General features: G+C 46.4%; 1 protein-coding gene across 2 annotated transcripts in view; it reads right to left on the reverse strand.

Moving 5' to 3' along the window:
• Nucleotides 1-23161, reverse strand: part of CHKB (choline kinase beta) — a 58167-nt gene that overhangs the window by 31964 nt on the left and 3042 nt on the right. The window contains exons 1-6 of one of the 2 annotated variants that reach the window (XM_056573010.1): nucleotides 16131-16265; nucleotides 15471-15579; nucleotides 7872-7985; nucleotides 6626-6759; nucleotides 5352-5456; nucleotides 2188-2246 (exon numbers count right to left, since the gene is read on the reverse strand). In XM_056573010.1, the coding sequence (XP_056428985.1) occupies nucleotides 2188-2246; nucleotides 5352-5456; nucleotides 6626-6759; nucleotides 7872-7985; nucleotides 15471-15579; nucleotides 16131-16255 (646 nt within the window). In that variant the 5' untranslated portion in view covers nucleotides 16256-16265. Of the gene's footprint in view, nucleotides 1-2187; nucleotides 2247-5351; nucleotides 5457-6625; nucleotides 6760-7871; nucleotides 7986-15470; nucleotides 15580-16130; nucleotides 16266-23161 lie in introns of those variants that run through there. The other variant, XM_056573009.1, reaches the window with a different exon arrangement.

Consider the following 23161-nt stretch of genomic DNA (forward strand, 5'->3'; position numbering starts at 1 on the left):
ACCCGCAGTGGTCTTCAACCTGCGGACCTCCAGAGGTTTCAAAACTACAACTCCCAGCAAGCCCGGGCAGCCATCGGCTGTCCGGGCTTGCTGGGAGTTGTAGTTTTGAAACCTCCGGAGGTCCGCAGGTTGAAGACCACTGAGGCCTTCAACATCATCCAGCCCCCTCTCACCCCCTTTAGTTCTGAGTACTCACCTCCGCTCGGCGCTGGTCCGGTCCTGCAGGACTGTCCGGTGAGGAGGTGGTCCGGTGGGATAGTGGTTCCGGGCTGCTATCTTCACCGGGGAGGCCTCTTCTAAGCGCTTCGGGCCCGGCCTCAGAATAGTCACGTTGCCTTGACAACGACGCAGAGGTGCGTTCATTGCCAACGTACTTCTGCGTCGTTGTCAAGGCAACGCCTCTATTCCGGGCCGGAAGCGCGGAGAAGAGGCGCCCCCAGTGAAGATAGCAGCCCGAACCACTATCCCACCGGACCACCTCCTCACCGGACAGCCCTGCAGGACCGGACCAGCGCCGAGCGGAGGTGAGTACTCAGAACTAAAGGGGGTGAGAGGGGGCTGGATGATGTTTGAAGGCCGCAGTGGTCTTCAACCTGCGGACCTCCGGAGGTTTCAAAACTACAACTCCCAGCCGATGGCTGCCCGGGCTTGCTGGGAGTTGTAGTTTTGAAACCTCTGGAGGTCCGCAGGTTGAAGACCACTGAGAGCGGATGATGAGAAGAGGATGATGAAGGGGTGGGGGTGTGGGATGATGACAAGAGGATGATGAAGGGGGGGGTGGGATGATGAAGGGGGGTGTGTGGGATGATTACAAGGGGATGATGAAGGGGGGTGGGGATGATGACAAGAGGATGATGAAGGGGGGATGTGTGGGATGATGAAGGGGGGGGGTGTGTGGGATGATGAAGGGGGGGGGTGTGGGATGATGAAGGGGGGGTGTGTGGGATGATGAAGGGGGGTGTGTGGGATGATGACAAGGGGATGATGAAGGGGGGTGGGGATGATGACAAGGGGATGATGAAGGGGGGATGTGTGGGATGATGACAAGGGGATGATGAAGGGGGGATGTGTGGGATGATGACAAGGGGATGATGACAGGTGATGATGATGAGGGTCTGGATGATGACAGGCGGTGATGATGATGAAGATGTTAATGACGGGTCTGGATGATGACAGGGGGGGATGATGTATTTCCCACCCTAGGCTTATACTCGAGTCAATAACTTTTCCTGGGATTTTGGGTTGAAATTAGGGGTCTCGGCTTATACTCGAGTATATATATATATATATATATATATATATATATATATATATATATATGTGTGTGTGTGTGTGTGTGTGTGTGTGTGTGTGTGTGTGTGTGTGTGTGTGTTTTTGAAAATTTTGTTGGGTGGGGACTTTAGGATGCAAATGCACATATGCAAAGTAGAAACAGTATACGGTTTCCCGTATGAAACCGTATACATGTGCGTTTCCCATTGACATCCATGTTAAACCGGAGTCAAAGCCAGAAATAAACAAGTAGTTTAGATGCTGATTAGCGTTCTCAATGGAACAACCTGGTGCTTTATGAGACAATAACAAAACCTTCCAGTACTTATCAGTTGCTGTCTGCTGCAGAGGAAGTTGTGTAGTTCTTGGTGGTCCAGTCTGACCACAGTACTCTTTGCTCCCAATACTGTCTGTTTCAGGAACAGAGCAGTAGAGGTTCCCTATGGGGATTTGCTCATGCTCTGGACAGTTCCTGACACATAGTCGGCAGCGGAAAGCACTGTGGTCAGACTGGTAAGAACTACACAACTGCCTCTGTAGTATACAGCAGCTGATAAGTATTTGAAGGATTAATATTTTTAAAGAGAAGCAATTTACAAATCTGTTTAACTTTCTGACACCAGTTGATTTGGAGTAGTCCTGTAAATTCTATTTTTACATCATACAATTGCAATCATAATTATTTAACCTCCATTGTAAATTAGGCTTATTTGCTAAATGTACAAAACTTTCAGCTTTCCGACACTCACTAAAGTAAGCTGCTTTAAAGATTGCTCAACCTGAACTTTTCCCCACTGTTTCAAGCATTAAGTTTGTATTACAAAAATGTGTTTACTTATGTGACTTATTTGGCAATACTCTTCCCCATTTACAGGAAAGGTGCTGCTAGCACAGGGAGAGGAAATGATCACGTACCTTCCTGAACATCATTGTGGCAAAACACAACAGGAGACGGTGTGGATTCCAGCAGAAGCCTGTAAGGATAGAGAGACCATAAGTGTCAGAAAAAGTATGTCTACATGTATATGACTGGAGCTTGAGAAATTCTATGTACATTTTTTTGACATATTTTTATTTACTTTAGGAACAAGAGAAAGAAAAATAAATAAAAAGAAGGATCATTTAGTCTTGGTTCACACACAGTATTTCGTTGTTTTTTTTTGTTTTTTGTTTTTTGTATTCTAAAACCTGTGATCTTGACAACAAAGAAATATTATAATGGAAAGATGTGGACATATTTCTGTGTTTTGCACCAGTATGGAAACAGCAAGGTTTAAGGATTATTATAAAATATTAATAGCAAATAGGAAAATTTAAACAGAATAGAAAATTATTAAAAGATACATGGTTAACATAAAAACCTGATTTAAAGGGGTATTCCAGGCAAAAACTTTTTTTATATATCAACTGGCTCCGGAAAATTTAACAGATTTGTAAATTACTTCTATTAAAAAATGTTAATCCTTCCAATAGTTATTAGCTTCTGAAGTTTTCTGTCTAACTGCTGAATGATGATGTAACGGGAGCTGTGCATGATGGGAGAATATCCCTTGCATGATTGGAGAATATCCCCATAGGAGCTGGACAGCTCCCGGGACGTGAGTCATCAGAAAGCAGTTAGACAGAAAACAGCAACTCAACTTCAGAAGCTAATAACTATTGGAAGGATTAAGATTTTTTAATAGAAGTAATTTACAAATCTGTTTTACTTTCCGGAGCCAGTTGATATATAAAAAAAAGTTTTTGCCTGGAATACCCCTTTTAACCAATAGGTCATTTTCTGATTATAGATTCCAGGAATAAGTTCTAAGAAAAATATTTATGATGCCAGTACTGATACAATTCAACATATTTGCTTGTAGTTAAGGAACCTGGATGAACAAAGATGAACATCTGTCCTGGTTATGAATGTCCACCCAGGTGAATAGAAGGTAACAGTTACAGTTGAGGCTGTGTTCACACTAAAATTTGTAAATAAGTCTCAAATATATATTGACATACTGTTAAAATAAGATACCGACATATGAGTGTGTACATGCACAGGCTACATTTACTTTAATGGCCCGAATGTAGTTAGCTAGTTACTGTGGGAGGAATTTATCAAATCTGTACATTTAAAGGGGTATTCCAGGAAAAACCTTTTTTTTTTTATATCAACTGGCACCAGAAAGTTTTCTAAATTACTTCTATTAAAAAATCTTAATCCTTTCAATAATTATCAGCTGCTGAAGTTGAATTGTTGTTTTCTGTCTGGCAACAGTGCTCTCTGCTGACATCCCTGCTTGTCTCGGGAACTGCACAGAGTTTGCTATGGGGATTTGCTTCTAAACTGGGCAGTTCCCGAGACACGTGTCATCAGAGAGCACTTAGACAGAAAAGAACAACTCAACTTCATCAGCTCATAAGTACTGAAAGGATTGAGATTTTTTTAATAGAGGTAATTTACAAATCTGTTTAACTTTCTGGAGCCAGTTGATATATAAAACATTTTTTTTCCCTGGATAACCCCTTTAAGGTAAGACATGAAGTTGCCACAATTCTTCACACATTTTTTTTGGGCTGTCCAAATATTTTTGAATTCTGTCATCAATAAGCTTTCCACTAATGCTCAGTAATGCTGGCAGTTTGCAGCCACCAGCATGCAGAGCATCCTGCTGCTTGCCATGGCCATGCCACATGCTTGGTTCCCGTAGGGAGCATGCACATCCCTGATTGCTGCCTCCTCCAATCCCTACCAGGCACCACCTATATAATATAAGGGCACTCCTCCCATCCTGTGGTGTCTAAGTAACAGTACTCCAGCCAACATATACATGAGACATATTTGTTTTACTACTAGCAAGTGTATCTGCCTCTGTTCTGATCTAGTGTGTTCCAGACCCAAGCCTGTTACCTGACTCCGCCCTTTCTGATCCTGCCTCAGTGCATGACCAGGATTGCTGACCACATCTTTGTCTGCTGATCAAGCCTGCTTCACCAGGCTGCATCCGAGCTTCTAGGCCAGTGGTCTTCAACCTGCGGACCTCAAGATGTTGCAAAACTACAACTCCCAGGATGCCCGGACAGCCAGCGGCTGTCCGGGCATGCTGGGAGTTGTAGTTTTGCAACATTTGGAGGTCCGCAGGTTGGAGACCACTGTTCTAGGCTGTTGCTGTGCTAATACCATCTATAGTGTCAGCTTGCCCCACTGCACCTGCCTGTATCCCTGGGTCTGCCTGGCCAGCTGCCACTTAACCAAGTTTTGCATCCTGGACTGGGATAAAAGGTGAAAACCAGGGGCAACACAAACTCTGCTCCCAAGTTTAGGTGTTACATGCTCTTTAAAGCATCTCACTTTTGTATATCTTTAAATTTATATGAGATATTTATAAAATAAAATTTTTGCACAAGCTGACTCCCGCCTCTAGTTTAGACACATATACTAATTTGTGGAAAATGTATTAAACAATGTTTGATCATTTGATATATTTGTCACACGTAAGAATGCTGAAAATATGCTTACGAGAGATATTGGATATTCAAAAAGTGTCAAACTCACAATAGCACAAGGACAGGAGGTGTCTAGATAAGCGCTGATCACAAGAGATTGTCAAACTGATAATATACTTGCCATTATTTTATACTATTGTTACAGCATTTGGAGAAAGTGGTAGGCTTTAGTAAGCAATGTCAATTTTTCCCCACAGGTCTGGCTAGAAAGTACGCAATATGCTGTTTCAGCGTAACTTTAGCCTGCCAATGATACCTACAATCCCCACAAGACCATACTGACATTCTGTTCCATGCTGAGATCCCTCATGTCACAAAATCTCCGGATGACAGCGGGTTAGCACAAGCACAGATGCTTGGCTCAGCCTGCGTCCAGTCAGGATGATGTAGTGGTTATCAATACTGTGCACGAGTCTGTTCTTACTACAAACTAAAATGACTATACTAAGAGAAACATAAAAGGTCATTGACAATAATGGTTATTGTATGGGGGACAATTTATGAGTGCCATGTGACACCAAGTCACTGCTTTCTTTGAGACATCTTTATAAAGTTCTTTTCCCACATAAAGGAACTTTTTTCTATCTTACATAAGACTTTTCATTTCTTCCTCCAAGTGGTAACTCTTCAGTTTGTTAAACTGCTCCACATGATCCGCTTTTGTAAAGGATAGAGAGGAAATCTGAGACATGTACCTAGAAGAGAAAGTAATGTACACGGGGTAGTTACGGTACCAGACAAAAGTGATGCCTTACAGCTAATCCAAGGGGTTGGTATGCTGCTGAAGTCTCACAAGTGAATTCCAAAGCACAAAGTATTACACAAGTGGCAAATGCAATACTTGCACATTCCAATCCCAGGACAGCTTGACTCAAGTCACCATTCTGTGCAAAATCTCAGTATAAAAGACTATGGGTGAGATTTATCAGCTTTGTCTTTTGAAAGAGTGTTTTGAAGTCATTTACTTTTAATTTGCATAAAAGGGGTAGTCTGGTGACAAACAACTTATCCCCTATCCACAGGATAGGGCATAAGTGTCTGATTGCGGTGGTCCGACTGCTAGGACCCCCCATGATCTCCTGCCTGGCGCCCGGCTCTCAAAGGAGTGCATGCAAAATACAGTACGTGCTCCATTCATTCTCTATGGCTGCGCCAAAGAGAACCCAGTGCTGTACTCTGGCATCTACAGCATTCACATCTGTAACATGCACTCCAAAAGCTACATGCCAGATAGGAGATCACGGGGGTCCCAGCAGTCAGATTCCCCCGACCCCTCCATCAGACACTTATTCCCACTTTCTGCCTGCAATTTCAAAGCAGAATTGCAGGCGGTAATTCCGTAGTGTGAACCTATCCTTAAGGTGTATGGCAATCGAGGTTGAGCTTCAATGAAAAAACAGCTCTTTTATACATTTACAACATGGTTTTTAATGATCCAGTTTTTTCACTTAAGTCAATAAGGGAAAAGTAAAATGTCAATGACCCCAGACCAGTGTTTTCCACCCAGTTTGCCTGGAGATGTTGCAAAACTACAACTCCCATTAGACTAGTGCTTAGCTGTTGGAAAACTACACTCTCATCAGCCTTAGTCTGTCAGGGCAAGATGGGAGCTTTAGTTTTGCAATAGCTGGAGGCACACTGGTTGGGAACCACATAAGACTAGCCTAAATGTGAATACAGGCTGTCAGTGTTGCAAGTGATAAAAGACAGACAACAGTACTAAATACTGGTAGCTCACATTGTAATAAATTATATCAGATAGAGATAAATGTGCTCTCCAAATATTTACAAAAATCCTGAATATTCTTTAAGATGGGATCAGAAAACAATTACAAGAAAAAATAAAACAATTAAAAATACTCACTTTTCCATAGTCTTGAACAGCCACACTGGCTTTTTATTAAATGGCATTTCCATCATGTGGAACCGGGCCACCTTCTGGGCAATTTCACTAGAAATCTCAGGAACACTAAGTTCTGAGGTCACCAGCCTACGACTCTGAATTTAAATAAAGATAAATATTAAAATTTCACTGACAATATATAAAATTGACAGAAACATCATCCAGTGTGAATAAACCCCTAATCAAGTTATGTTGAATCCAATCAAATGGGTAGGAAGACTGGTCATACACTTTAGAAAGTGGTTGTCTGAATGCTCCTTTTGTGTCCAGCTATTCTTTCTAACCCCTCCATACAAATGCATTCTCAGACAGAAGTGTATGTGTTCCCTATAGGGAGAGGGGAGCAAGGCGCACCCCGGCCTGTTTGCTTTATACTTATGTTAGACTAGACCTATGATGCTACATCCGTACCCCATTCACTTCAATGAGCTGATCAGAATCAGCTAGTGACTTCAATTGGCTCATTTTTTTTTTTTTACTGTATTCAGATATTGAAGTGGACAGAAAACTGCAGGAGTCCATGGTTTTTAGTCTGATTCAAAAACTGTATGCAGTTGGAAAATGAGCCACTGGTCGGCTCATAGAAATGAATGGGGTATGGCACGGATCTGGCAGCAGGCACTTTTATATCTGGCTGCTGAAGAGTGAAAACAATTTCTGAATGCAGCCTCAGTTTTCCACAACTGTCCTTTCTAGTGGCCAAACTGGGCTGCTTGGCAGACAGGATTACATGCTAAGGCTGGGTTCACACTACGTTTTCTCCCATACGGGAGCGCATACGGCAGGGGGGAGCTAAAACCTTGCGCTCCCGTATGCCTTCGTATGCGCTCCCGTATGTCATTCATTTCAATGAGCCGGCCGGAGTGAAACGTTCGGTCCGGTCGGCTCATTTTTGCGCCGTATGCGCTTTTACAACCGGACCTAAAACTGTGGTCAACCACGGTTTTAGGTCCGGTTGTAAAAGCGCATACGGCGCAAAAATGAGGCGACCGAACGTTTCACTCCGGCCGGCTCTTTGAAATGAATGACATACGGGAGCGCATACGAAGGCATACGGGAGCGCGAGGTTTTAGCTCCCCCCTGCCGTATGCGCTCCCGTATGGGAGAAAACGTAGTGTGAACCCACCCTAACTTGTATCAGAAATAATGGACAAATTCAGAAAAAAGTTAAAATATAATCTTTTTCAATTCCAACAGAGAGTCTCACTGGAATGTATTCTTCAAGACGACCTTGCGGAAAAACACCATACAAGCGTGGACCCAGTGACCGCTCAGCAAGTATTGCAAACATTACACTCTCCAGGACAAGAGAGTCCACACCCTGCAAAATGTAAAGAAACATTTAATTTAGACAGAGCCACCATTGTTAGCATTGCTGTATATATAATGTACAGTGGGGCAAAAAAGTATTTAGTCAGCTACCAATTGTGCAAGTTCTCCCACTTAAAAAGAGGAGAGGCCTGTAATTTTTATCATAGGTATACCTCAGCTATGAGAGACAAAATGAGAAAAAAAATCCACAAAATCACATTGTAAGATTTTTTAAGAATTTATTTGCTAATTATGGTGGAAAATAAGTATTTGGTCAATAACAAAAGTTTATCTCAATACTTTGTTATATACCCTTTGTTGGCAATGACAGAGGTCAAACGTTTCCTGTAAGTCTTCACAAGGTTTTCACACACGGTTGCTGGTATTTTGGCCCATTCCTCCATGCAGATCTCCTCTAGAGCAGTGATGTTTTGGGGCTGTCGCTGGGTAACACAGACTTTTAACTCCCTCCAAAGGTTTTCTATGGGGTTGAGATCTGAAGACTGGCTAGGCCACTCCAGGACCTTGAAATGCTTCTTACGAAGCCACTCCTTCGTTGCCCGGGTAGTGTGTTTGGGATCATTGTCTTGCTGAAAGACCCAGCTACGTTTCATCTTCAATGCCCTAGCTGATAAAAGGAGGTTTTCACTCAAAATCTCACAATACATGGCCCGATTCATTCTTTCCTTTACGATCAGTCGTCCTGGTCTCTTAGCAGAAAAACAGCCCCAAAGCATGATGTTTCCACCCCCATGCTTCATAGTAGGTATGGTGTTCTTTGGAAGCAACTCAGCATTCTTTCTCCTCCAAACAAGAGTTGAGTTTTTATCAAAAAAAGGAGATTTTTTAACACTTATCGTAAAATCTCTTTCTCGAAGGATCCATTGGGGGACACAGACCGTGGGTGTATGCTGCTGTCTCTAGGAGATGTGACACTATGGCAACAAAAACAGTTGGCCCCTCCCAGCAGGATATACCCGCCTTCAGGCTCTGAGCCAATGAGTTTAAGTTCCAGAGCAATAGGAGGAGACTAACAGGTCAAGAAAAACCCCAAACTGTCCGAGAACCAGAAGAAAAAACATAACTGAACACACCCTCGTACAGAGAACCAAGGAAAATCACAAAATGGTGGGAGCTGTGTCCCCCAATGGATCCTTCGAGAAAGAGATTTTACGGTAAGTGTTAAAAAAATCTCCTTTTCTCTATTGGCTCCATTGGGGGACACAGACCGTGGGACGTACCAAAGCTGTCCCTTGGGTGGGCAGATAAGCAGTCAGGCAGACGGCCGTTCCACAGCCGCCTGCAACACTTTACGGCCCAGACTAGCATCAGTTGAAGCAAAGGTATGAACTTGGTAGAACCTCGAGAAAGTGTGCAAAGACGACCAGGTAGCAGCCTTGCAAATCTGTGAGGCCGAGGCTCTATTCTGGAGAGCCCAGGATGCCCCAAAAGAAAGGGTAGAATGAGCCACAACCCTGAAAGGAGGAATCTTCCCCTTACAGCGATAGGCCTCAGAAATGGCAGACCGAATCCACCGAGAAATGGTGGCCTTGGAAGCAGGTTGTCCCTTGCGACGACCTTCCGTAAGGACGAAAAAGGAATCACACTGACGAAACGAAGAAGTGATGGAGAGATAAGACCGAACAGCCCGAACTACATCCAGCTTGTGTAGTAAGTGCTCCTTAGGATGAGAAGGAGCAGGACAAAAAGACGGGAGGACAATGTCCTCATTGAGATGAAAGGCCGAAACCACCTTAGGCAAAAAGGAGGGATCTGGCCGGAAAACGACCTTGTCTTGGTGGATCACCAGAAACGGAGAATGGCAGGAGAGAGCTGGCAATTCAGACACCCTCTGGATAGAGGTGATAGCAATAAGAACTGCCACTTTTCAAGAAAGGAGGCGGAGAGACATCTCTCTAAGGGGCTCAAAGGGTGCACCCTGCAGGGCACTCAGAACCAAATCCAAGTCCCAAGGGGGAGAAGGTGAGGGAGAGAAGGTGACCGCTAAGGAGGAAATGCGTGCGCCACTCCTTGCAGGAAGGTCCGGACAAGAGGATTAGAAGCCAGGGGCCTCTGGAAAGAACAGTAAGGGCCGAAACCTGACCTTTAAGGGAACTGAGAGACAACCCCAGTTTGAAACCAGACCTTTAAGGGAACTGAGAGACAACCCCAGTTTGAAACCAGACCTTTAAGGGAACTGAGAGACAACCCCAGTTCCAACCCCGACTGCAAAAAAAGAGAAGACTGAGAACCGAGAAGGTCACCGGGGAGAAGTTCTGAGCTTCACACCAACGAAAATAAGACTGCCCAGTACGGTGGTAAATTCCTGCGGAGGAGGGCTTACTAGCCTTGAGTATGGTGTGAATGACTTGGGAAGAGAACCCGTGGGCCCTCAAAACCGCGGTCTCAACCGCCATGCCGTCAAATGCAGCGACTGTAAATTGTGGTGGCAAAGAGGACCCTGAGAGAGTAGATCCGAGCGGAGCAGAAGGCGCAGAGGAGCGTCGTCCCGGAGCCTGACTACGTCGGCGTAACACGAACTTCAGGGCCAAACTGGAGCTATCAGAATGGCGGGAACGTCCACTGTTTTGAGCTTCCTCAGAACCCTGGGAAGGAGAGCAAGGAGTGAAAACAGAGAGGACAGAGGAAACCCACCCCAAGGAATCCCAATGGCAGCCACGGCTAGAGCCAGGGTGTCCCGGGACCTCGACACAAATGAAAGAATCTTCAAATTGTGCCGGACACGAAAGGGTCTCCGTCTAGAAGGCCCCAGAGGATGCGGGTCTGCGCGAAGGCTACTGGATGTAGAGACCGCTTGCTGGGGTCGGCTGAGGAAGTCCGCTTCCCAGTGAGCACACCTGGAAGGAAACCGCCGAAAAAGGCCGGAAACATACGTTCCGTCCAGAGGAGACTCTTTGACACCTCGACAACGCTGCCGAACTGCGAGCGCGGCCGCGCAGACTGACGTCGAGGCATTGTCCGATGCGGACAGAAGATGGGACTCCCCATGAAGAAGACAAGAAGAATCGCCCCCAGGTCCGGAAAGTGTATTGGAAGAAGGGCAACCCGGAGAGGCCAGAGGTCCTGAACCGACCAATCCCTGAACATGCCGCCCCAGCCCGACAGAGTGGCAGCAGTCATGACTACCTGCTCGAGTAGGGAAGGAATGGTCACCCCTGAAGAAGAAGGGGGGAACGGAGCCACCAGAGCAGAGACTCACGGATCCGACGAGGTAGAGCTGTCCCATAGAGAGAGAGAACCGCCAGTTGAAGGGGACAGTAATGAAAACTGGGCAAAGGGCACGGTCTCCATGGCCGCTACCAGCCGACCCAAGACTTCCATACAATTTTGTATGGAAACCGGGGCCATGGCCCGAAGAGAGCGGACACCAGACAGGAGTGTCAGACGGTTGTCCGGCAGAAGACAAATCCGGACAGGGACCGCGGAAGTGAGGTGCCAGAAGATCAGAGACTGGGTGGGAGAGAGGAAAGACTCGTCTCGGCTGAACATCCACCCGAAGCGATTCAGGGTCTGGAGTGTAAGACCCACAGTCCCTAGAGTCTAGACTCTGATGAGAGCCTTGACGAGAAGGTCGTCCACGTAAGGAATCACCGAGACTCCGCACGATCGCAACAGGACTATCACTGGTGCAAGGATCGAGGCGAGACCAAAGGGATAGGCTACCAGATGAAAAAGCCCCTCCGGAACCAGAAGGCGAAGGAACTGCAGATGGCCGGGAAATATAGGAATATGAAGGTAGGCATCCTTGATGTCCACGAGGAAGAAACTCCTCTTGTGCCCTGGATGCCACGGAAGCGGCAGCGAAGATGGCGGTGAGACGCTTGAGGCCCAGAAGCGGCCGTACAGAACTGCCTTCCAGGGAGACAAAAAATTGTGGAATATAAGGCAAATATTCCCCTGTAGGAACGGTGACAATGACTCCCTGGGCAGGGACTAGAGGGTCTCCTGAAACTGCTTCCCGGAGGAGGAGACCGTGGTGTTCGGGACTTCCTGAATGTGTGTGGTCCCGATGGCTCGAAAAAGGAAGAGACGACCTCCCACCCCAGAAAAAACCTGCGGGTGGTGGCTGCACTCCATGTAGAAGTGGGTTTGCGGTTACCCGATTCGGTCAGAACGGTTGGTGTCCGACTTCCAAGGCGAACGCGCCCGGACTGACTGCATGGAATCAGTGCACAGAATTCCCCAGCATTGGAGAACCAAGCAAGATAGACCCTCCGGGGGAAATCCCGCCAAGATACCCAAACTGAGTTGTGGGCACCACAAAAATAAAGCCTCGGACCCAGAGCCTGCTGCGTCTGAGGCAAACTCCGCCAAGGACTCCACCGTCTGATCCGTCGAGTCCTTGAAGGCAGCAGCCTCTACCAGCGGCAGTATAGTAGCCTAGAGAGGCAGGAAATTGGTGGAACCATTGAGAGAGGGGAAACCACCTTAGAGGCAAGGTCCTTGGTGAATGGGCAACGCACTTGAACCCTCTTCATTCCCGTGAACCTCTTGTCCGGATGTTTGAATGCAGATTCTAAAAGGATGTGAAGTTCAGCGTGAGAGCTGAATCTTTGAAGTGCTGGTTAAGCACGATGAAAGGATACTTCAGGAGTAACGTCGCAACCAATGAGTGCACCGTTTTAACCATATCCGAGCGGTCCTCTGAGTCAGATGCCGATTCGGAAACCTGATTCGCCAGTTCACCAGGCGAAAGTGAATGCATGGAGGCAGCCCTGGAGGGGGGCAACCCTGACCGGGTACGCGGCTCTTGCAGGGCAGAGCGGCGATTCCGTAAACGTCCTCTGGAGGAGCGACGTCCGTGACCAGATGACACGGGGAGGCGAGACCCACGGAGGGACGCCCACATCTACCTGGAGACTCAATGTAAAAGTCAGACAAACACCCCTAGTACGCTTCAAGAGAGAGCGTGAGGCTTGTGTAAAAGAGGAGCGGGACCCACCAGAGGGTCGGCGCAGGACAGACCTCTTCCAGGTAGACACCTAGTCACGTGAGGCCTCAGCCACCACAAGGGGGACTTGAGTCAATTCAGCCATAAACTGGGATAGGAAGAAACCCCAGGCTGAAGGGGGCGGCCGAATCCACCGGAATTGTAACATCCGGGGAAACTGGGGGATCTGGGGGAGCAGGCAGAGTCAGTGGGCATTGTAGGAATAATATGTTATTGTGACAAAATAGAGACTAGCAGTCTAGTTGTCAGTAGAGATGAGCGAACTTACAGTAAATTCGATTCGTCACGAACTTCTCGGCTCGGCAGTTGATGACTTTTCCTGCATAAATTAGTTCAGCTTTCCAGTGCTCCGATGGGCTGGAAAAGGTGGATACAGTCCTAGGAGACTCTTTCCAGCCCACCGGAGCACAGGAAAGCTGAACTAATTTATGCAGGAAAAGTCAGCAACCACCGAGCTGAGAAGTTCGTGACGAATCGAATTTACTGTAAGTTCGCTCATCTCTAGTTGTCAGTATAGAGGGAGGGCAGAATAGTGTCCCCTATGGCAGGAAAAGAGTTAACCCCCTGAGAGGGGCGTTCCCAGAGCAGGGGCACTGCCGATCGGCCCCCGCCACCAGACACACGCGCGAATCGCTGATTGGAGGGCGATGCGCGCCACCAGAAGCTTCGGCAGCCCTGTGGGCGGAGTTACCGCACCCCGGCATATCCCCACCCCTGGCAGCCATCATCTGCCGAGGTGAAGGAAGACGGCGCTTCAAGCGCCCGACAGTACAAATCACCAAACACACTGCGCGAGAGCGCCCCCGAGAGTTCCGGCCCCTTGGGGCGGAGCTAAGTACAAGTCGGGGACGAAGGAGTAATGGCGCCCGATCCCTGTCCTGAGCGCATATGTAAGAACATACGCGCTCGGGGGAAGTAAGGGGGCGGCAGAAACACCGGCAGCAGCTGCCGGAGAAAATGAAAGTAAGCCGGCGCTCCTTGCGCTCGGCTAGAAAAAAGCGCAGCGGCTGTCAGCCGCATATAAGACGCTGCGGCACAGCCGCATAGTAAAACACAGTCTCACACAGAGCACTTACATACAGTGTAATAAAGAAATATGCCCCCAAAGATGCCACTGCTCGCCCCAGTACCAGCCAGCCCCATAAACCTGAAAAGGTGGGCAAAAACTGAGGGTCTCCAGAGGTTGCGAGTCCTTGCACCTAGGAGAGAAAGGGAAATGTACTTACCTCAGTCAGAAGAACTTACCTAATGGAGTCTTCAGTGAAGTCTTCAGTCAGCTTTAGTCACCTGCATCACGCCTGGCTGCTATGCGCGAGCCAGGCGAGCAGGTAAATAGGGGGACCCGGACCCATAAGGTACCACCCAAGCGCTGACCGTTGGCGAGGGGGGGTTAACCGTGCATATACGCAATGTCTGTGCCCCCTCACTCGCAATGGGGAAACGGGGAACCGCAGTCCGAGTCCCCACCTGAAAACAGAAAAGAAAAGGAATTTAAAAAAACTAATACGTCCCTAAACTAGGAAAACAAAAAAACAGAAGACCTGGTCTGGAGCAAACCAGACCATGTCCATCTGCTTCAGACACTAAGCTTAAACTGACTAGCTCAGAGCCTGAAGGCGGGTATATCCTGCTGGGAGGAGCCAACTGTTTTTGTTGCCATAATGTCACACCTCCTAGAGACAGCAGCATACACCCATGGTCTGTGTCCCCCAATAGAGAAAGTTCTACTTTGGTTTCATTTGACCATATAAAATTCTCCCAATCCTCTTCTGGATCATCCAAATGCTCTCTAGCAAACTTCAGACGGGCCCGGACATGTACTGGCTAAAGCAGGGGGACACGTCTGGCACATGATTTGAGTCCCTGGCGGTGTAGTGTGTTACTGATGGTAGCCTTTGTTACTTTGGTCCCAGCTCTCTGCATGTCATTCACTAGGTCCCCCCGTGTGGTTCTGGGATTTTTGCTCACCATTCTTGTGATCATTTTGACATCACAGGGTGAGATCTTGCATGGAGCCCCAGATCAAGGGAGATTATCAGTGGTCTTGTATGTCTTCCATTTTCTAATAATTGCTCCCACAGTTGATTTCTTCACACCAAGCTGCTTGCCTATTGCAGATTCAGTCTTCCCAGCCTGGTGCAGGTCTACAATTTTATTTCTGGTGTCCTTCGACAGCTCTTTGGTCTTGGCCATAGTGGGGTTTGGAGTGTGACTGTTAGAGGTTGTGGACAGGTGTCTTTTATACTGATAAGTTCAAATAGGTGCCATTAATACAGGTAATGAGTGGAGGACACAGGAGACTCTTAAAGAAGTTACAGGTCTGTGAGAGCAAGAAATCTTGCTTGTTTGTAGGTGACCAAATACTTATTTTCCACCTTTTTCTCGTTATGTCTCTCATAGTTGAGGTATACCTATGATGAAAATTACAGGCCTCTCTCATCTTTTTAAGTGGGAGAACTTGCACTAAATACTTTTTTTGCCCCGCTGTCCTAGAAACACAAGTGAATCAGAAAAATAGATCACCTGCAGGATGGCTCCATAAAGCCGCAGCAACACTTGACGTGGCTCTGTAGATTGCGTTTGGACGGTGTCTGCGAGACTACACTTATACAGTAGATTACTGAGGCCACCACTGAAAGACAAATGTAGTACAGTGGTTAACAAGACTGAAAATAAGCAACATTCTTTCCAAACCTAAAAAATTTATTTTTATGATTTTATAAAATTTTTACTTAGTTAAATCCTATTAATAATAATAAACATCAAAAAAATTATGAAAAAAATTAAAAATAAAGACTATGGTGCCCAGGGTACACAGATCCTTCATAAACCTGGGCTCTGACATCAAGGCTAGTAATAAACAGCCTGACTTGGCTGCTACATGACATTTCCAGCAGTAATTCACTATTACACCCCCCGATGACCTTGCAGCTAACTTCATGGAACTGCAGAGGAACACACAGGAACAAGGCTGTAATGGAAACCCTTAGCCAGCAGGTCACAACAATATAGAGACAGACAGTAACACGTGATAGGAGAGTGATCTGCTTTAGCATCTCTGGTCAGAGGGTAGTTGCCATGTTGTCATTCAACCAAGAAGGTGGTACTCCCATCTGAGTATCTTTGGGCACATGAACAGCATACTCCATATATGTCTGCTAGGTTAGGGTTCCAGGTTCTCACCTATCGAGAGAATGGGCATTCCCGGCATCCCTGGTGGGCACTTCAGAGAAGACCAGGCAAGATGGTGGCCCATGTATGTAGCTATCTTCTTTATAGTTCATGGGAGGAATGGAAAAGCTGAGCATTTGTCAACTACTGTAAACAATGGATAGAGACTTAAAGGGATACTGCCGCCTAAGGCTGGGTTCACATTACGTTTTCTCCCATACGGGAGCGCATACGGCAGGGGGGAGCTAAAACCTTGCGCTCCCGTATGCTTTCGTATGCGCTCCCATATGTAATTCATTTCAATGAGCCGGCCGGAGTGAAACGTCCGGTCGGCTAATTTTTGCGCCGTATGCGCTTTTACAACCAGACCTAAAACTGTGGTTGACCAAAGTTTTAGGACCGTGGAAAAAGCGCATACAGAGCAAAAATGAGCCGACCAGACGTTTCACTCCGGTCAGCTCATTGAAATTATTTACATACGGGAGAGCATACGAAAGCGCAAGGTTTTAGCTTCCCCCTGCCGTATGCGCTCCCGTATGGGAGAAAACGTGTTGTGAACCCAGCCTTAGACAACTTATCCTGCGGATAGGGAATGTGTCTGATCGCGAGGGGTCCGAACGCTGGGACCCCCACGATCTCCGGTACGGGGCCCCGGCTTTGCTGCAGCTCTCCCCATGCAAGAGACGTGACGACCGCAGTATGACGCCATGGCTGGTACATCCCCTCCATGTATCTCTATGGGAGAGGCGGAGATGCAGCATTCGTGCATGTCTGTGACCTTCGTGAGGTCGACGACACAAGCATAAAGCCGTGCAGAGCCGCGGCTGTTCCGATTCCCCCTACAGTGTATTGCGGGGGGTCCCAGTGGTCCCAGGGACCCCTGCGATCAGACACTTTACCCCTATCCTGCGAATAGGGGATAAGTTATCTAAGGCTGCAGTACTCCTTTAAGTATGTGCAGCCACCTTTCTGCTTCATCTTGTCCCACGAATAGAGAAGCTAGCAGACTTATGTTGTAACTTGTGGATATGCAATAAATAAATTTAACCCGATAACGACCATGGACGAGTATAGACGTCCAGGTTGGCGGGCGTTCCCGCACCTGGACGTCTATACTCGTCCATTCTTCTCGTGGGTGCTGCCCAGTGCACCCACGAGATCGCGGCAGGGACTCAGCTGTATCACACAGCCGGGACCCTGCTGCACTGCCAGGACTGAAGTAAACTTCGTTCCCGGCAGTTTTAATCCTTACAGCCGCGGTCGGAAGTGACCGCGGGCTGTAAGTGTTATGACAGAGGGAGCTCCCTCTGTCTCCTCTGCAGCACCCCGCATCGCGATCGCGGGGTGCTGCGTGTAATACGCGGCTGGCCGGGGCCTGCCGCACTGCCGGGAGTGAAGTTCACTTCACTCCCGACAGTTTAACCCTTACAGCCGCGGTCTGAAGTGACCGCGCGCTGTAAGGAGTTCTGACAGAGGGAGGGGGCTCCCTCTGTCTCTCCTGCAGCACCCCGGAGCATCGCGGGGTGCTGCTGCATACCTGGGCAGCCGGGGGTCCTACAAAGACCCCCAGGTCTGCCCTGGGTATTGCCTGAGAGGCACGTCCTAATATGCTGCCTGCTAGTGAAAACTGGCAGGCAGCATATAACTGCAATGCTTTGGAATACTAAGTATTCCAAAGCATTAAAAAGTGTAAAAATAAATAAATAAAATAAAAGTGTAAAAATAAATAAAAATGTAATAAAAGTGTAAAAAAAAATATATATATATTAAAAATACATTTATTAAATGAATCTAATAAAAAAAAAAAAAAAAAGCATAATGTGTAGGATTGCATTGGCGGACATCCGCAGCATGTAATATGCTGCGGATGTCCGCCACGTGATCCTACACATTATGCAGCAGTCACGGTAATGAGCTCGCTGCTGCGGCTGGGTAGCTTTGTGCGTCCACTCATAGCGGCGGATTTTCCGCCAGCAGTCATGAGCGGACACACTGAGCTACCCAGCCGCAGCAGTAATGGATATATTCGCCATGAGCGGGTGCTTATTCCCACAACATGGCAGATATATCCATCAGGAGCCTTAACTGTCACAGACAGACGCGTTATACTGCCAGCCGACCAAGGACCAATCAGAGAGGTCCCTGGTCCAGCCAATAACTTGTAGGGGTGTGGTATATAAATGGGGTCACTTGTGGGGGTGGGGGTACTGTTCTGCCCTGAAAGCCAAATGGCGCTCCTCTCCTTCTGAGTCCTACCACGTAGCCAAGGAACCATATATGGCCAAAGCGGGGGTATTTCCGAACATGGGACAAGCAGCTAAATAAAATATAGGATGCATTTCTTTCAATATCAAAAGTGATGTACAAAAAATATGCCCCCCAAATGATGCATTTGTGAAAAATTGCAATTTTCGAATTTTTAACACTGACTTTGTAATAATTCCTGCCAAAAAACTATGGTGTTAAAATACTCACTGTACCCCCTAGCGAATACCTTGAGGGGTCTAGTTTTTAAAATGGGGTCATTTGGGGCGGGGTGTTCCTATGTTCTACTACCTTTTAATTTCTGCAAACCTTGCATAGCACATAAAAAAAGATGTACGTTTCAAATTTTCTAAATTTCAAGTTAAATTGTTAGGCTTCTAACTAATTTAAAATGTTAATTAAAAACTAAAAAATGACGTCTGAAAGTATAAGTTTCATAAACTATTTGGTCAGTATGTATAAATATATGCAACCAATTAGTGTTAAAATAGCAAAAAATCTTAATTTTTTGTAAAAATTTCATGATTTTTTGCATTGTAAAAAAAAACTACAAATGATATCGGCTTACTTTTACTATGTACATGAAGGACAACTTGTGACAAAAAAAAAATGTCAGAATTATCGTGATTGGCAAAACGTTACCAGAGTTATTCTCTAATAAAGACAGACATCCCCGATTTGAAAAAACAGGCCTGGTCTTTCAGGGGCGTACAGCTTTATTTGTATTGGTCCTTAAGGGGTTAAGGGTCTATTCACACATACAGTATCCTGTCCATATTTGATGAGCAGGGTTTGAAGCTGCAGATTAGATACTGTGTTCAGTCATTTAGTTTACATTGAAATCTGCAGCTTTAAATCCTGCGCATCAAATATGCCTAGTGCAGAACCTACTGCATTGTCCTAACTCTACATAACACAGGAAGTTTCATTAATTTGGCAGCATATCCTCCTGGAGTAAGGGTGGGTTCACACTACGTTTTCTCCCATACGGGAGCGCATACGGCAGGGGGGAGCTAAAACCTCGCGCTCCCGTATGTCACCGTATGCGCTCCCGTATGTCATTCATTTCAATGAGCCGGCCGGAGTGAAACGTTCGGTCCGGTCGGCTCATTTTTGCGCCGTATGCGCTTTTACAACCGGACCTAAAAGCGCATACGGCGCAAAAATGAGCCGACTGGACCGAACGTTTCACTCCGGTCGGCTCATTGAAATGAATGACATACGGGAGCGCATACGGTGACATACGGGAGCACGAGGTTTTAGCTCCCCCCTGCCGTATGCGCTCCCGTATGGGGGAAAACGTAGTGTGAACCCAGCCTAATTCCGGGTGGACATTCCTTGTACACCCATGTATTTTCGAGTAGATACCGTCAAAAGAATGAACATAATCATATGGGGGGAGATTTATCAGAACCTGTGTAGAGGAAGAGTGGTGCAGTTGCCTATAGCAACCAATGAGATTGCTGCTTTCACATTTTTCACAGGCCTCTTTAAAAATGAAAGAAGCAATCTGATTGGTTGCTATGGGCAGCTGATCCACTCTTCCTCTGCACAGGTTTTCATGAATCTCTCCCATAGTACGGAATTTTATAGGAAGGGAAAGGACCGGTACGTCCTTGGTCCTTTCCCTTTCTATAACAACGGCTGGGACCCATGGCTAATAGCGCGCGGCACTGATCGTGGTGCCGAGAACTATTAACCCTTTAGACGCGGCGTTCAAAGTTGAACACCGCGTCTAAAGTGAAAGTAAACCAATGCGGGTTAGCTCAGGGAGCTGTTCGGGATCACCGCCACAGCTGTAGGACAGCAGGAGGGTCCCCTTACCTGCCTCCTGTTGTCCGATCACCGAATGACTGCTCAGTGCCTGAGATCCAGGCATAAGCAGTCAAGCCGCAGAATCATTGATCAATGGTTTCCTATGAGAACCCATTGATCAATGTAAAAGATCAGTGTGTGCAGTGTTATAGCCCCCTATGGGAGCTATAACACTGCAAAAAAAAAAAAAAAAAGTGAATAAAGATCATTTACCTCACCCCCCCCCTTTTCCCATTTTTTTTTTTTAAGTAAAAAAATAAATTAAAAAAACTGTGTAAATAAAAATAAACATATGTGTTATCGCAGCGTGTGGAAATGTCCGAATTATAAAAATATTTCGTTAATTAAACCGCACAGTCAATGGTGTACGCGCAAAAAAAAAATCCAAAGTATTTTTGGTCACTTTTTATTTAATGAAAAAATTTATAAAAAGCAATCAAAAAGTCCGATCAATACAAAAGGGTACCGCTAAAAACTTCAGATCACAGTGCAGAAAATGTACGTGAAAAAATAAATAAGTTATAGGGGTCAGAAGATGACAATTTTAAACGTATAAATTTTCCTGCATGTAGTTATGATTTTTTCCAGAAGTGCGACAAAATCAAACCTATATAAGTAGGGTATCATTTTAATCGTATGGACCTACAGAATAAAGATAAGGTGTCATTTTTACTGAAAATTGTATTGCGTAGAAACGGAAGCCCCCAAAATTTACAAAATGGTGTTTTTTCTTCCATTTTGTCGCACAATGATTTTTTTTCCCATTTCGTCGTAGACTTTTCAGTAAAATGACTAATGTCATTACAAAGTAGAATTGGTGGCGCAAAAAATAAGCCATCATATGGAATTTTAGGTGCAAAATTTATAGAGTTATGATTTTTTAAAAGGTAAGGAGAAAAAATGAAAGTGCAAAAACTGAAAAAACCCTGGTCCTTAAGGGGTTAAATCTTTGTGGCAGAATTTTTATACTGAGGAAACTGTTCAGTATGCGCAGCGGCTGCTGCACCAGAAATTGTGAGTGAGATTCGCTCAGAAATTCTTCTATGTTTATAAGCTCTAGGCTGGGTTCAAACTACAATTTAACTAAACAGGAACTGGATACGGCTGGGGGGAGCGAAAACCAGGCACTCCCGTATCCCAGCTCAACCGGACCTGTATCTAATTCATTTCAATGAGCCGTTTGACTCCGGTCGGCTAATTTTTGCCCCGTATCTGGTTTTCTGACCGGACCCAAAACCGTGGTATGCCGCAGTTTTAGGTCCAGTCAGAAAACTGGATACGGGACAAAAATGAGCCGACCAGAGTCCCTGTTTGACTCCAGTCGGCTCATTGAAATGGAATAGATATGGACCGGGCTGGGATATGGGAGTGGCAGGTTTTCGCTCCCCCCAGCCGTATCTAATTCCCGTATAGTTAAATCGTAGTGTGAACCAAACCTAACAGTGTTGCCTGAATTACTTGCCCAGGAATGTGTAGCCCAACAGTAACCCCCCCCCCCACCACCACCACCACCACCACCTCAAAACTGTGCCAACCACACAGCGGGACCCTGTAACTGTGCCTGCCTGATAATTGGGGGCCGCACAAAATAGTATAATGGACCACAATTTATAGGAGAGAACTGATGGTCAGATTGGAAAGAACTACACAACTTCCTGGAAGGACTAAGATTTTAAAATAGAAGTCATTTACAAATCTGTTTAACTTTATGGCACCAGTTGATTTGAAAACAAATTGCCACCGCCAGAGTACCCCTTTAACTTACAGGGTGGCTAGCTATATAGGTGGCACTAGGGAGACCATTCCCTCCTTCTGTAGGAGAGCTATTTTGTGCCCCATTTTTCGCACCCTTGATCTGCCTACAATAATTAGCCTAATAATAATCTAGAGGGGAGTAGGAACCTTGGGCTTTTTTGATTACGACAGACAGGGCGCTGAAGTGGCGTGCATAGGAAGACGACAAGAGTCTGTCTCCAGATTACAGCAGGGCAGGAGACTGCGGATCACAAGGGACCTGTCTATAATCTGTAAACTTTGCACTTGCCATGTAATCAGAGGGCAATGTCAGAGCCGGGCAGAATGGAAACAGGCAGATAAAGCAGCACCAGTGTGTAAGGTCAGCAGATAGGAAACTAGAGCACGGTGAACATGATCATGTGGGCAACTGGGGGGCTGGCAGGAGAGATGGCGTCACTAACCTCAGATTGAGCTCTAAATCCTCACTTTAGAGAGGCTACTGATGCATCACCCACGTATGCCACCACCACATGTGCATTATCCTGTTCTATACAAGACCATACAGACGGTCCCTGAATGCTGAGGCAGCTATTATTAGTCAACCCCCCATACTGCGGAGCTGCCTCACCAGCACTTCTCATAAAGATCATTCAGGCGCCAGACACTGGTGTCTCCCTAAAATCTGACCACAAACTGAGATATGGTATTATCTATTTACAGACATTTTCAGGGACATAGGATTATAGACTACATTCACAAGTGTGTAAAACAGATGCATGTTTAAATCCGTATTACACAGTTGGTCTAATGTAGTGTTTTCCAAACGGTGTGTCTCCAGCTGTTGAAAAACTACAATTCCCAGCATGCCCGGACAGCCATTTCATCCCCCCTTTTATACACTGTGCCATCTTATTCCATATGCATTGTGCCAAATTATCCCCCCCTCCCTTACCCCCAGAGCCAAATGATTTCCCCCTGCCCCACCCTCTCTCTGTGCCATTTCACTCTCCCTTCATTACCCTTTATAAATTCATCACCACCACCCCCCCCCCCCCCCCCTTTATGAAGCGGCACAGGGGGATGGGGGGGAATAGAATGGCACAGGGGGTGGTAAAGAGGGGGGGGGGGGATAAATTTGCAGAGAGGGCTATAAAGGGGAGAATTAAATAGCACGGGGGGGGGGGGGGGGTCCATCTTAATCCCCTTGCACCATTCCCCCTTCCTCT

The sequence above is a fragment of the Hyla sarda genome, chromosome 4, assembly GCF_029499605.1.
Source record: "Hyla sarda isolate aHylSar1 chromosome 4, aHylSar1.hap1, whole genome shotgun sequence".
NCBI lineage: Eukaryota > Metazoa > Chordata > Amphibia > Anura > Hylidae > Hyla > Hyla sarda.